The sequence below is a fragment of the Ostrea edulis genome, chromosome 7 (genome assembly GCF_947568905.1).
Source record: "Ostrea edulis chromosome 7, xbOstEdul1.1, whole genome shotgun sequence".
NCBI classification, from domain to species: domain Eukaryota; kingdom Metazoa; phylum Mollusca; class Bivalvia; order Ostreida; family Ostreidae; genus Ostrea; species Ostrea edulis.
In genome coordinates, this window is record NC_079170.1 from 52,858,550 (window position 1) to 52,874,469 (window position 15,920).

Below are 15,920 nucleotides of genomic sequence, written 5' to 3' on the forward strand. Positions count from 1 at the left end.
GATTTTTACGAGATTTTGATGACTTTGCACATGTACCTAATAATAGTTTCCGGACCTTTTCCACTATGCTTTAACTTAGGAATCTGAAATTTGATATGTGGTTACATGTACCTAATGAGTAGATACATATTAAGTTTCACTTTTGTTACAGTTGGTCTATTCTAACAGAAATGTCAGAATTAATGTCACTGTTGAATGATCTTCAATGTTTGTTTTATAAACTATTGTTCAGGGTGCTTTGATTTTGGAAACTGAAAAGTTTCGTCACAGTGGACTGATATTTACGAGATCTATGGAACTGTTTGCCAAATGTAGTCTTCCGGACTTTTCTCTACAATACCTTCAGTTAGGAATTTGAAATGTGATGCATAAGTTAAACTATTGCTACAGTTTAATTATTCTAGCAAAATATATAAAACTTCGTTTCATAGTTGACTGAATTAATTCTTGCACTCTGTTAACTTCTCTGTATTTTTGTCGTATACCATTTCCATAATTTAAGGCATAGCAATTTGTAAAAGAGTTTGTCTGATTCACCGCATCTATTTACAAGAGATTGAAATTGTGATATTGCCTGGTATTGAAAAATTATATGCGCCCGCTCGTCCAAATTCACTTAGTCTGTGATATGTATTGATGTTTACAATACTCTCAGAATGCTTCTTCAAAAAGATTTGTGCATGAATATACATAGTTGAAATATATATATTTGAAAAAATTGATATGATCGTAAATGGTAAGTAATAAATAAATAATCGTATTTACATCTTTACAAAGATATACATTGTACATACATTCAGGAAATTAAATAATATTTTACATTCATACAGGTATTAATAAACGTTTTTCATTCAGCAGTTGTCCATTACTATGAGTAGATATATCTGAAAAACAAAAGAAAATAGTCGTGGGACTTTGATAGACACACGAACCATCTCACTGTAAAACTGTATAATAATTAAATAAACATTATTTACCTTTCAATTTGCAATATCCTCCATCCATATATTCCAGATCATCTCTAGTGCCCAATTTTTCATAAGCACTTCGATTCTGTCCACCCGCACATATACGAGATCCAACGTGATAAAGTAAGCACAAAACTCCAACCAAAAGAACAACGAGTCCGGAAAGGGAGACAATTTCCACTGTCCAATCGTTACTGACGTCATTAGACAACTTAATGGTGGTAGGATGTTTGAGGTGAACCGTAGTAATGTGCATGGTGTAAAAACTATGATAAACAAAAGCTACACACATACACACAAAAACAGGGGGGGGGGATGTATTTTGTCTATACAAAACTTCAGGATTCATATGCACACCATGTTGAACACAATCCACAGTTGTGGTTATATTTTAAACAGGAGCTTCAAAATTAACATGTTGTAAAGAGAAGAATATGACAATAAAATCAGCGTTATTAGACTTATTTATGTACATGACACGCGTGATGATGAGGGAATTTCTCCAGTAATCCGGTGTTCTGTGTTACTCACATCACTCGCGAACGTCTTTTTCTGCTATCTTCCATCGCCTGTAAACATTTACATCAGCTTTAAAGTTTATAATATCAACACGCGTACTACACATACATGCCTCATGTTATCATTTGACATATTAACCTGTAACACTTGTTAAAGTCAGGCCATATATATCGCCTGATGTTAGTGCTTAGCTTGTTAAATCGTTATATGATAGCATTGTAACGTGACTGTAGGTTTACATCATAAGTATTATCATGTTGTTATCATAGAATATCATTTGAATAGCAATAACATCACTTTTATATAAGAAATAGATTTCAATTCTGTAAATACATGAGGATATGAACCACAACGCGTTCACCCCGGCATACTTCATGAAGTGCTGATGCTCCAATAAGCATACCGATGTGAGGCGTCGCAGTTCTTATTCGCACACTTTCAAAAGTGAAATTTATTTTTATATTTACATCATTCCTTCATTTCTGTCACAATCCCCAGTCTATAAAGTAGACGCACTATATGTATCAAGATTTATACGCACATTGTAAACAACTGTAGCGCATTCATGAGGAAATGGCTATTATTATATGTACAATATGTAGATATCAAAAGTAAAACCGCTGGAAATGTAAATACATGTACATTTGTATATGAAAATATGCACGTTTTTGACGCCGATCGAAAACTCATTTTGATTTACTGTTTAACTTAATATCTCATGACAAAGTACATGTTCTGAATTTAATTATCCGTTACAATCAGTTCGGGCTTGGACGATCTGCCGTCTCAGTTTAACATACAATTTACCCCACCAGGGTATAAATGCTTTAAAAGAATTCTACGACAAATCAAATGTTCAAAATATTTTATTTATTTAATCTGATTCGGAGACCAGAAAATGTTGAAAATCTCTGGTGCAAGAAATCACCATATTTATCAGCCTTCTTTACCCAAACATGCGTTCCAGAAGTCAACCGTGTAATTATTAAGTTTCCTCCGTTTTCCCAATTATCAGCGTGACTGACGAAACCAAATCCGAGAGGCCCGTGAGAGGAATCTAATGTGGTATCCATTCCCGAGGCCTGATTGGTCAAAAGGTTCCAATAGAAGACATAAATTCCGTTCACTGGTGCGGTAAAAATGCCATCAAGTGGTTCGTAGGAGTTAGTTGTATCAACCACTTCGAAGTCAAAGACAATAGGTTGGTTAACTCCAACATTATGAAGGTCATGAGACAATCGGGCGTGGAAAGCAGCCGGAAGTCCAACAGTCTGTGGGTTTGAAATACCTCTCCCTGTGCCTGCAAAGTGCAAGATCTCAAATATGAATGCCGAAGAATTAAGAAGACATAAATTCCGTTCACTGGTGCGGTAAAAATGTCATCACGTGGTTCGTAGGAGTTAGTTGTATCAACCACTTCGAGGTCAAAGACAATAGGCTGGTTAACTCCAACATTATGAAGGTCATGAGACAATCGGGCGTGGAAAGCATTTTCATTTTTTTTTTCAAAAATCAATTCAAGCACCAAAATTAAATCACATTGAACCACGTGCACATGATTAACCACGGCCAGTAACGCAATAGAAAAAAAAACTATAATGAGATACATCCTGCTTGGGTTCAAGAACATGAATTCTACACAAGAAGCTGGTAAACGTGACGTAAAGTACATGTATCACCGATTCAAGATTTTTGGCCATCATTTAAGGATGACAGACCTAATTCGAAATTTTGCACTTCTGCACAGAAAGCCACGCACATCGCTATTTACAGTCTCCGTGCATTGTGACGTCGCTGCAATTGTTTCATCACATTATGAGCATGCAAAATTTACGAACTGAACTTGAGACTGTATATTTTTTTCATTTTACAAGTAATACATCTTGTTTTAATCCATAGTTGATATGAATTCTTCAATAAAGTCGATTGATAGAATTTCCGTAACGTTTGTATCTGTGAATCCGTGACTTTAAAAAATCTGTCCGTGATTCTTCCGTGTTTTATGTGTAATTTCTGGGATTCCGTAGTTGTCCGTGTTTTTACAACCTCCCGCGCATATGCCATGAATCAAACTGTCATAGGTATGCAAAACGAAGTAAAAAAAAACCACCATAGACTCTTTTGTTATTAAAATTTTACTTCTGAATATAGTTTATATCATGAATATTCTTATTAATAGTAATTACTGTATTACTCTATAAACAATTAACGATTTACAGCATGCACCAGAAGCGTATTACTAAAAAACCGACGATAATTTCTATTTACAACCAACTGCGGAAAAGAGTAGAATTATATTTTGAAATTTTTCGACCATCCATTAAAATGACACAGAAAAAATGACTAAAACCGTATTAACCAACAACAACCGAAGAACAGAGGCAGAGCCGGGGTAGTTTCTCTCCTGGCTGACAATAAACACGCTATCGCCCCTACCCATTGGATAGATATTTTATTATTATACCAAAGCAGAATAATTCCTCTTCCGACAACAAAGCAAATCGTCCCGTCATGATGTTGGGAACAGCTGCTATAGTTGTAACGTTGAATACGCCGCTGGGTTTTGTATTTGACGTCACAATGCCAAATTGCGCAGAAAATCGATGCTGCCGTTGAATAGTTTGAAGACTATCACCCTAGCGCAGATCTTAGCACAGAACCGATCACACGGCAGAGATACATATATTTTGGCGAAAATAGTCGGCTTATCGTCATCTTTTGATATAGAGAAAAATACTTTCAGGTAGAATAATGCTTTAGTTTCTCATGTCTGAGATTGCAATTGCCAATCAAAATGTCACAGTACAACGTATTACAGAAACATGTATATTCATTTACATTCAATACAAGTGCAAGAAATGTCAGAATTCCTTTATCAAAATAAATTTATACTACACTTATTAAGCTTAACTTATAAAAATGTTTCAGGGAATAAAAGTCCATTTGGTTTCTGAGAGTGTTCATCAGAAAAATCTTATAAATGATGATGACAATTGAAGTACATGTTAGATCCTATCTTGAAACTGTCCGATAAGTCATGTACTTGGTCTCTTATCAATATAAAATATGTATGTTTTTATTCAAACATTTGCACTTTTTAAATTTCTTTAGAAAAGTTAAAGATTATGAAAATGAAAACAAAATGTGCACATTACATACACACTATATACAAATCCGTTGTCTTAAGCTGCATACTGAGCTCTATATCGGATTTATTCAATTTGTGATAGTCCATACATTGCATATTTTGACACCACCCCTGCAATATTATCCAATGACTCAGTGTTTACATATGATTGGTGAACTTCTTCTTAATCCATATGATTATTTAGTATAAAGAAATAGTGTGAAACTACAAGTAGAAAACCTATCCATTTCTTATTTAATGACATTTTCCTTGAAAACTAGCCAAAAATGGTCCTTTGACATGCTCCCCTTAAAAGGAATTGCTGATAACCCATACTTTTTTTCTTACAATTAGTAAGCTTATTGTCTTTTTTAAATCATTTTTTAATTTGGACTAAAACTCTATTGTAGATTTTTTTTTTAATTTCAACTTTTATATTGCACATTGGAAATTTCCCTATATTTCCCCCCGCTGAAAATCAAATACGATTTTCATTTGTTTTTTTCAATGATTTTAACTCTTTAATGCATGTTTTACCTTATATCAAAATGTGAATAAAATCTCTATTGTAGAATCGAATTAGGTCCGTCACCCTCTGTAACATCAACTTGTTTGTCTGTAGCTTGTATCGATTTAAAAACTAATCATACGCAGAACAAGGTCCTGCGTCATTTGAGACAAATAAACACTATATGCAGGTGATAATGGAATTTGCTACATAAATATAGGAAGTTGACGATGGAAAAGCTGACATCATTCCATTTGTCATAAAGTTGAGTTGTTACTTTGCTGCTATTATCTATGTCCAATTAAATATCTTCCCGTGGGGATCCGGGTTATAGTAGGTTCTCAGTACCCCTTGCTTATTATATTGTTTTGAATAAATAATTTTCTTTAAAATGTTATAAAGTGTTCCGTTTTATTTCGTGGTAACTAAAAAGGGAAAAACTCGGCTTCAATGAAAACTTTAGACAATTTGACCCATCTGTTTTCATTAGAATCTCTGTAATGTATTGGCATTTTATCATGACATTAATATGGAAATAAAGTGTCGATGACTTTAAACTTTAAACCAGAATTAAATTTAGTTATTTTTGTGATATTATGACCATCTTATCAATATAATCCCGTGAGGATCCGGGTTAGAATAGGTCCTCAGTATCCCCTTGCTTGTCGCAAGAGGCGACTAAATGGGGCGGTCCTTCGGATGAAACCGCAAAAACCGAGATCCCGTGTCAAAGCAGGTGTGGCACAATAAAGATCCCTTCCTGCTCAAAGACCTGTAAGCGCCGAGCATAGGCCTAAATTTGAGTTGAAGGCCACAGTAAAATCAGCATTGCGCTCGGTCATGGACTAAGAACAATTTGTTGATGAAAATAATAAGATATTTGTGTAATAGGGATCATGTTTATTCCAGTGTCCTCGCAAACGCGATTCGAGACGAACAAGATTTCAAATTATAGGCTTTGTATAAGTGCGTTTAAGTCTTAGATTGATGAAAAAATCACGTTTTTTTTAAGTTGTTGGACAATTAAAAGGAATTATCTATCATAACCTTCAACTGTGGTCGTCTTCAAGTGCGGTAATGAATTGAGAAACCATGACTTACTATAGCAACGATGAACTACCATACAGCGAGTCCTCTCCTTAGGTGAAATTAATTATGCGTTCTTGATATCCTTCTCTGTGTCTTTCAATGTCAAATCAGGACTTACCTGAGTACGTACATACATGTGTATACCATGTACATACATGTATGTAGTGTTAATGAATTGACCACTAATATTGAAACAATGAGGGAAATCCCTGACTAAATTAAAACACAAGATACAGTGTACATGTACCATGTCTGTAAACGTTAATTAGTTTAAAATTAGGCCTAAATGTTGCAGCCCTTCACCAGCAATGGTGACGTCTCCATATCAGTGAAAACTTTTCGATTGGGACGTTAAACAATATAAAATCAATCGAAATCAATCATTCTTAAAACATATATATCTATGACAATTTTCAATATATTTGACTACTATTTACCAATACAATTAAAATGAGATGTTAGATCCTCTCGCATGCATATGAGTGCGAATCTAAAATTTTATTCGAATTAAAATGATTATTTACTTGACACAGATGATTGGAAAAATTAGATTAAATTAAATATTTACATAAGAAATAATAGCAAAAAACGGAAAGGGTTGTTGCTTGTTTTCGATTCCCTATAACCACCTGACAACAGTTGTACACTGACATGATAGTCTTTGGTCTAATACAGAGAACCACTAAGTACATGTGCTAGCCAATACATCCAGCGCATTATTAATCCTGGGAATTGATTCACCATTTTCTGATTGAGCTTACAGTAGTCAACGCATCAACAATGTATATTCAGCTTCTTGACATAAAAGAAGACCTTTGTAGACTGTGTGGTTAACATCCGATTCACAAGTTTTTCTTCATATGCCACTTCTGCTCCCTCCTCTTGAAATGAAAGTACGATTAAATGCACAAAGATGAAATTCCTATATGACATCCTCTATCGAGCCCTGGACTAACTGTCCCAGCTGGTTGTACAGTTCAGTTACTGAATTTTCCAGATACATACATGTAATGGGCACAGTAATGACGGTAGTTTTAGCTCGGCGTCCTCTTTAACAATTATGAAAGTTCACTCATGTTGAAACAACCCGAACAAAACACTATCTACTATCTTAGCTTCACTATAACTCTTCTTCACACCATTATTTATTTGTCTGGCTAAGCTCACGAAGTTCAGTTCATGTTTGGGTTTTATGTGTGTTTTTTTTATATCTTGAATTCTTTTCGGAAATGAGGGGGAGGACCAGCTTATCCTTGGCCTTTGGTTGCTTAATTTTAGCTGAACCACTGTCTAAAGACAATGTTGTTTCACTGTCGGTCCTAGATATTAGTTGATGATGAGATATGTTGCTATCTCACCACCATCTTTCTTTCTGTGCTCCTCATACCAGGTAGTTATGGATTTTATCACAGGTACACTCCGTGATGTCTTTTCAGGGCCCATCTTGAGGTCCGCAACCACCGGTATTTTTGCAGTGTTGTTATATTAGTCATGCACAGTTTCCATAGGGGTACAAGTTCTTGCTCAATCCGCTCCATCATTTCCTTTCCTTTGGACAACATCCCGGACGAACCTTCACATGTTACCACTATTACCAAGTTCTGACTTGGATTTCTCGAAAACATTTCAAACGTAAGTTTGAGTTTTCTTTTATTTGAGCAGTCAAAATTGGAGTAAAGTCTCAAACTTGAGTCAAAATTTCGACTTAAGTTTATGTCGAAAAATCAAGGCTTGCAGTTTGGCTATGTAAGAAAAAGTGAATGATGAAATATGCGAGGAGCTTGTAGCTGCAGGGGATTTATTGAACTTGGGGACTGTTCCAGTCAAAGGAGTAACAAGATATGCATTGATAAATTATCCCGCATTCCTCCCAAAGACAAAATCTACCTTCTCCTATTTCATGTCATTCAGCAAGTCTTTAAACCGTCCTTTCTAATTTGGCCTTAAACTGTCCTATATATTTATAGTAAAGTTTCCAAGCAACATATATTTTCTAAAAAAAAATATACATAACATCGTATATTAAGTTTTTCCGTGATCATGAATGTTTAAAAAAAAACCAGTAATCAATAAAGATGGCGACATTTTATTCCCTTTATATCGCCTATAATGATTTCTGAACTGCTAATACTTATTCACGCTGATGACATGAAGCACATGCTAGATATAAAAGCTGTTGCTTCAGACCTTTCTTCGTGACTTGAATATTTTAAACAGATTATACTTACATGTGCCTCCTTTACGTAAAATCTTCTATTTCGTCTGCAGTAGCTAAACGTCAAACATGAACAAGGATTCCTTTTCTGAAGGAGTCACAGACAAACATACCGTTTGTATTGTGTCGCCATTTTCCACGTTACCACAACTGATACGAAAACGACTTCCTGACGTCAACGTGATAGACTTTCCATCGCCCAAAGGTGTGTATTTCTACCTGAAATTAGTGATTTTCCACGTACAGATTAGTGTGTGTATTTCTACCTGAAATTAGTGATTTTCCACGGACAGATTTAGAGTTATATCACTTTCCTATGTATCATACATGTACCCTTTCCGCGAAAAAGGAATTGGTGAAGTTTATAAGAAAGTATTACCATGTTTGTCGGACACCTTCAAATATTTAATTCCATGTAAGTATTCAATCTTAATACCTCCTTAATATTATGAATTATTTTGTTTTTAATTTGAATTTGTCTGCTTTCTCGCCAAGATCTTAAGAATGAATATTAGAACCGTCTCTCTCTAACAAGATACTATCCTTGACGAAAATGCAAGACGATTATACCACCGAGCACGTCAACGAAATGAAAATGTTTTGTAAAATATAGAATTGAAATTCAAAGTGAAGATAACGAACAGTGATCAATCTCATAACTCCCATACACAATACAAAATAGAGAGTTGGGCAAACACAGACCCCTGGATATACCAGATGATGGATCAGGTTCCTAGGAGGAGTACGCATATCCTGTCAACTGGTCACATCCGCCGTGAGTCCTATATTTTGATCAGATAAACGGAGTTCTCCGTAGTCAAAATGAGTGTGCCAAAAACGGCCTAACACTAGGTATGAAACACGTCAGACAGCATTTGAACCAATGATAAGTTGTATTGGCAAACTAGATCGTTATTATATATAACGACCATAGCATTTGGGAAATGCTGATTTCAAACGAAACTGTTGAAACCCCTGTAATAACAACTTGTTTGTCAGTAGCTTGCCTTAATTTAAAAACTGATCATACGCAGAACAAGCTCTTGCGAATCAAATCAATTGAGAGATATAAACAACATTTGCAGGTGATAATGGATTATTGCTACATTATTATGCTATAGAAAAGTTGTAACCTTTGGCGAGAGCATAGCGGAAGCCATTACAACATTTAACCTCCAAATCAATAGTCTATGGGAACGACATCTCTCTAAAGTTTATGATCAGTGAAAGTTAGAGAGTCTCAAACTGCTGACAATCAATATACCGTTTCCAAAAGGATAGATATATTAATCTATGCATCTGTGTTTTACATATTAACATTTTCCATTTGCAGGTTATGTTTTGGGTCAACTAGATGTCAGTAATCTGATAGATGATATCAACAGGTGTGAAGCTGACATCATTGTTATGTTTCCATATCATTACGTTCGATTTATAGAAAGAGGATTACGTGTAAATATCAAATGGTTTCACTCAATAAGCGCAGGTAAGGATGTCTTTAGATACATGTGACCATAATGAGTTTCAAACAATATGAATGAAATTGTAATCATACACGATAATGGGATTACGTTTAATTAATTGACAATACATATCAAGAATATATCGTTATCATCAATATTTTCTCCTATATTTTATTAAGTCACGTGGATTTGCGATCCGACTTCTCCGTCTCCGTGTGGTAATTTTTCGTGCACTCGCAACTACTTCCCAGATACAATCGTGCCAAACGTAAGAGAAACAATGTGACTCTCTTGAGACGTGACCCTATGGGGCTGAGTGGTGAAGTAAACCTCAGAAATAATACAGTCTTTAAAAATCTCCTTTACCCCTGGAGTGCATGTATATGTACTTCGCAGACAAATTGTATGCATTGTCATTAGATGTCTTCACTACCAAATGCGCACGCACGCGCAATGCATTTTTGATACAAAATATTCGAAATCAGAATACACAAGGGATCGATATAAAACCTTAATAGGATGATAGTATATTATTTGTAAATGTGCTAAATGATAGTCATTTTGTATGCATGCGCATGCACGTGCATCACATTTTTGAATACTAACTTTGTAATCAGCCTAACGTTTTTGTTGTTCGTTGAAATCGTTTGATATTCATATCAAAGGTAGGTATTGAGACCCTTAACTGATTTGCATGGTCAAAATTACCAATCTGTAAGCGCATGCACGTGCCTTTCTTTTTGATTGGATAATACTATAACGTTTGTGACTTTCCTATGAATGAAGGCATTGAGTTGATATTCACAGCATAGGTAGATAATAGGTGTATCTATATATTCTTGTAATAAAAATGCCAACGCACTTGTGCGTGCATCAGCTTTCGAAAATTCATTTTTAAAGGACGATAACGTTTTTGTTTTTCATCAAATTCTTTGATGTTGAGGTTTTACATGTACGTGTGCCTTGGTACTCCTTACAAATTGCTGTGGTTAGAATTACAAAAATGTACTGCTCAGCACGTGCTTGCACATCTGCTGATTTCTGATTGAACGATTTTAAAATCGCTATAACTTTCCTATATTTGATGCAAACATTATGAAATTCATACTGTGAGTATATAATACAAATGCCCTTTAAATGACATCAACAAAAGTGTGGAATCATACTCACGTGCGCGTGTATGCACGTACATTGCTTTCTTTCATTTCTTGGTACTTAAATGATCATATTTAACGTACTAATTCAAGGCTAAAATAAATGAAGTTTTCCTATATGTATATGTTTACAGTGATACCACTTTTTAATCGAGGGAGGTTCGGGGAACATATGTAATGGTCCCAGTTACAATTAGAACTAGTTACAATTTTCTGTTGTTTGAAAGAGTTAATAATACATGTTATATAAGCTTCAATCTGTGATAGCGAATTTAATTTTACAAAGGTTTTTTTTTTTTCAAAATTCCCAACCCTCAATTTCTAGCTGATAAGAAAATAAACGATATTTACTTATAGCTTGTACATATATCTATGATACTGGCTGTGTTAGAGAAAGCTGTAGTTTGAAGCTATCATTCAAATACTTGTACATATTACCACCAGCTTCTTGTTTGAACACATCATTTGTTTCACCTCCAATAAAACTGGTTTTCATTAAAATGCTCTTTACAATTTCATATTTATCCAAAACCTAAAGTTTGGATCAAACTTCACATCGGTATTTTGCTGTATTCGCAATATAGATGTATGTGTCTACAATGACATTTTTGTACTTATCTTCAAGCACAAGTTCATTTTTGTTATTAACCAACTTGGACTCTTTCTGCTTTGTGCTGCCAGTACACTGTGTTTTATGAAATTTATCATCAAAGTCATAAGCCTTTGTACATGTCGAACAACCGAAGTCATTCAAATCGGCGAGTTCCACCAAAAACAAAGTATTCTTCTGATACATGTAATCCCGTGGGGATCCGGTCCTCAGTATCCCTTGCTTGTCGTAAGAGGCGACTAAATGGGACAGTCCTTCGGATGAGACCCCAAAAACCGATGTCCCGTGTCACAGCAGGTGTGACACGATAAAGATCCCTCCATGCTCAAAGGCCATAAGTGCCGAGCATAGGCCTAACTTTTGCAGCCCTTCAATGGCAGTGGTGACGTCTCCATATGAGTGAAAGATTCTCGAGAGGGACGTTAAACAATATTCAATCAATCAATCTGATACACTGTACATGTTGTTTGTTGTGTGATACTTGGTGACCGTTGAGAATATGACTCTCTTGATATTTTAGCACTTTAGCATACACCAAATAATTTTAATGTTTTTATATTTAGGTACTGAAGAATTATTTACAGCTTTTTCAAAGGTAAATATGCAATGTGTAATACCATAAACACACAGTACATTACTTAAAATTCCCCATACACGTTTGAATATTTCAATACACTTGTATCGTACGACTAAAGTGTCGAGAATGTGTATAATAACCCCGTGGGGACCCGGATTAGAATAGGTCCTCAGTAGCCCTTGCTTGTCGTAAGAGGCGACTAAACAGCAATTGTGGCACGATAAAGATCCCTCCCTGCTCAAAAGGCCGTAAGTGCCGAGAATAAGCCTAAATTTTGCAACCCTTCACCGGTAATGGTGACGTCTCCATGAGTGAACGATTCTCGAGAGGAACGTTAAACAATATACAATCAATAATCCGGAATAAGTCCGGACCTATGTTTTAACCACGACGTTTTAGAGACTATTATATCTCACACTTCCCGGGGTAGGTAAGTGATAATTAAGTAATCACTTCCTGAGATATTTGTGAATCAATTTTAAGATGTGGTGGTCTTCAAATGGCCAACCGGTTACGTGCACTTTTATATCAATCAAGGTTGCTCATTACACCAACAGTATATTCAATGTTAAAACCGCTCTTATGAAATACATGTTGGACATCACAATCGAAAGAGTGATACAAGCATTCACCATTATCTTATATGGGATTTTTTTTGGTGATTTCCCCCAGAATGATACAATATGTGTTTTGTTTTCAAATAAGATACCCTAAAGTCCAAATTTTGCTGTGATTTGATGCATCATATGAATATCTAATAAAAAAAAAAAACATTTTATAAAGATTGAAAGCGTTATTTATTGATATTTCTTAAATTTACGAATAAAATCTTTCAAAAAAAGGCAATAAGGAAAAATATATCGATCATTAATGTCATTGACCCCTTGTACAATGTAAGAAAAAAAATATGATCCGTTTGTTAATTTTGTTTCCGCGATTGGTGGTGTCAGTTGGGTGATTATATTGCGTTAAATACATGTAGCAATTTGAATGTACATGTACGATCTCAGTCAAATTCAGTCGAACTATACACAACGATACATGAGGTACATGCAATCATAAAGTATAAATATTGTACAGGTCAGAGGTACTTTCTGCAATCACAAATTCTTAGTAATTCCAATTGTACAAATACAAATATATGACATGGGCTTTTAACTTTGATGCAGCAACCGGAAAATGTCATCTTTACAAGAATGGGCGAAGGACATACCGATTTGATGGCGGAATATGTACTCGGTCAAATAATTTCACGAGAACAATACTTCCCTGAAATGCTGGAGTATCAAAAACAGAAGAAATGGGACAGGTAATTTTTCAAACTTTAGATACTGGATATCATTGTGATAACAAGCAACATAAAAGGGTCCAACTTTGTTGCATCATTTGCTAAGTTCAAGGTCTATAAAGTTTTTCAAATACTAATCAAGGAAGCCTAAAGGTAAACTAAATCTGTACCCCTAAACTTTGTTAAGTTCCACGGTCCATAATTCTTTAACCAGTTGATGCTAGGTCATGCTATGATGTATACATTTTCAGTTGAATACCAGGGATACATGTAACTAAATAGTCCGGAAAGCTGTCTATGCACGGAAGCACAAACTGGTCGCTATAGGGTCCCCGCTTTTAGACAGGGACTTAATGATGTGGAACAATATGTGTTCACCGCTTGTGGCTAAATCCTTGATGATAAACCTTAGACATGACCTTGGCATTTGATCTTTAAAAGGCCATTTCTAAGGTTAATGATATGTTTGCATCGGTCATAACGATTCTATCACTGAAGTTTGTGTTAGTCGATTTCAAGGTTAAACCCCCGATCGGAGGCTCAGGGATGCTATATTCAATTTCCAATCGCTTCCATTGCATTCTCATCGTTCCTGTAACATATTATGGTTAAGAGCAAGGTTGTCGTTGTAGGGTTGAAAGAGCAGAAGTGTTTTTGTGGTCAGTCGTCTTTTACCAGATAACTAAGTTGCTTGCGCACTGTTTTGGAGATTAGATGGCCCAGGTTAGAATTTTGATGTAATTTATTCTTCTCCTTCCTAATGTATAGTAATGATTATAGAAATTTTTGAAAAGCAAACAATTATTCGTACTGGGAAGAGAAACATCTGTCTAGTTTACAAAATGATACAACGCAAATGTATTGAATCAACTCATTTAATTTGCGCCCAAATAGAAATACTAACAATAATCCGAGACATGTACAACGCGGATCTTTTACGTAACACTTACCTACTGTTCAATTAACTTAACCAGTGTTCGAAAAACAGGCAAACTCTTATAGCAAATTAAACTTTTGTCCAGGAAGCAAAAATTCAGGGGACGTTATATGAAGATTATGAGGGGAAAAAACCTTTGAAATAAATGCGTAATTTTGTTTTATTATTATTTACAGGAAATGACTTGTAGGAGTCATTTGAACTGATATTAATTTTTTAAAATAAAATCAAATGACCTATAATATCCTCTTAGATTTGACATGTTGTTGCCTCGTCTACCTGGAATGACATTGTGTAGATAACATTTTATACACTTGTCGTTAGACGGGCGTACACATCTCCTGATAGAACACTCCCTCTCTGTCCGTCTGTATCTTTTTATGCAATTCTTACTAATGCATTCACAGATAGAACTCATAACTTCCTAGAGGAAATATACAAATTGTGTTACAATCTTCTCGCATTTCTCTTCACTTTTACAAAAATCGTATTCATTTATGTGATCTACATATGTACGTGTATGATGTATTATATTTTATGGGTACGTGTATTCAGGTATGTAAAGGATTGAAGATGTGGATATAGACCTATCCAGTATTACGGCCGCCATATTTTTTGTAAGAGTTACATTTCCTTATCGGTTAAAAGGCACTTCTGGTTTCGTTTTGAAGCCATTTTATTATGCGATAAATTTTCATGTTTTCCACTAACGTTGCTTACGCGAAGCAAATAAAATATTGACACTGGTACTTGTTGTAATGATGTCATGTCAAGAACTTACTGACTTGCTTCTAGACACCTGAAAAGGTATTTTTCACTGGTTTTTACCCACACAATTTCTCGTATAAAATCCCCCTTTGAAGTCCTTGATCAGCTGATTAGTACTGAATTGTATTATTACTGTACGAAGTCACAGTTGTTATCAAACGCATAGACCATGATCAGAATGGGAACAACTTCTGATTTTAGAAAGACATAATACACCAATCATTAATTTATCGCTTGAATTTTAAAGAAGTGATTCTGTTACAAATTAAAGCTTTTTTCAGTGTTTCTAGCTTTTAATTATCTATAAAATTCTAAAAGGAAACTTAGAAACTAAATCGTTTAAGGGATTAATAGGAGTTCATTCAATAGCTGAGTAATAAAAAAAATTGTGTGGTTGGTTGTGTGCATTTTGTAACATAAAAGATGGTGAAACGGCCATGAGACATGTATGAAAGGTGAAGATAACGAACAGTAATCCCTTGATGTTCATGTATGAAAGGTGAAGATAACGAACAGTGGTCAATCTCATAATTCCTACAAGCAATACAAAATAGATAGTTGGGCAAACGCGGACCCCTGGACACACCAGAGGTGGGATCATGTGCCTAGGAGGAGTAAGCATCCCTTGTCGACCGGTCACATCCGCCGTGAAACCCTATATCCTGTTCAGGTAAACAGAGTTATCCGCAGTCAAAAT

General features: G+C 35.2%; 1 protein-coding gene and 1 long non-coding RNA gene across 4 annotated transcripts in view; one reads left to right on the top strand and one right to left on the bottom strand.

Moving 5' to 3' along the window:
* LOC130048244 (glyoxylate/hydroxypyruvate reductase A-like) overlaps positions 1-15,920 on the top strand; it is a 38,901-nt gene that overhangs the window by 6,649 nt on the left and 16,332 nt on the right. The window contains exons 1-5 of one of the 3 annotated variants that reach the window (XM_056144714.1): positions 7,667-7,843; positions 8,480-8,631; positions 9,760-9,912; positions 12,217-12,248; positions 13,400-13,539. In XM_056144714.1, the coding sequence (XP_056000689.1) occupies positions 8,496-8,631; positions 9,760-9,912; positions 12,217-12,248; positions 13,400-13,539 (461 nt within the window). In that variant the 5' untranslated portion in view covers positions 7,667-7,843; positions 8,480-8,495. Of the gene's footprint in view, positions 1-7,666; positions 7,844-8,475; positions 8,842-9,759; positions 9,913-12,216; positions 12,249-13,399; positions 13,540-15,920 lie in introns of those variants that run through there. The other 2 variants (XM_056144713.1, XM_056144715.1) reach the window with 2 other exon arrangements.
* LOC130048246 (uncharacterized) lies at positions 690-1,562 on the bottom strand. The gene is made up of 2 exons (XR_008797095.1): positions 978-1,562; positions 690-884 (listed from the first exon to the last, which is right to left on the bottom strand). It is a non-coding gene; the product is annotated as an uncharacterized LOC130048246 (long non-coding RNA).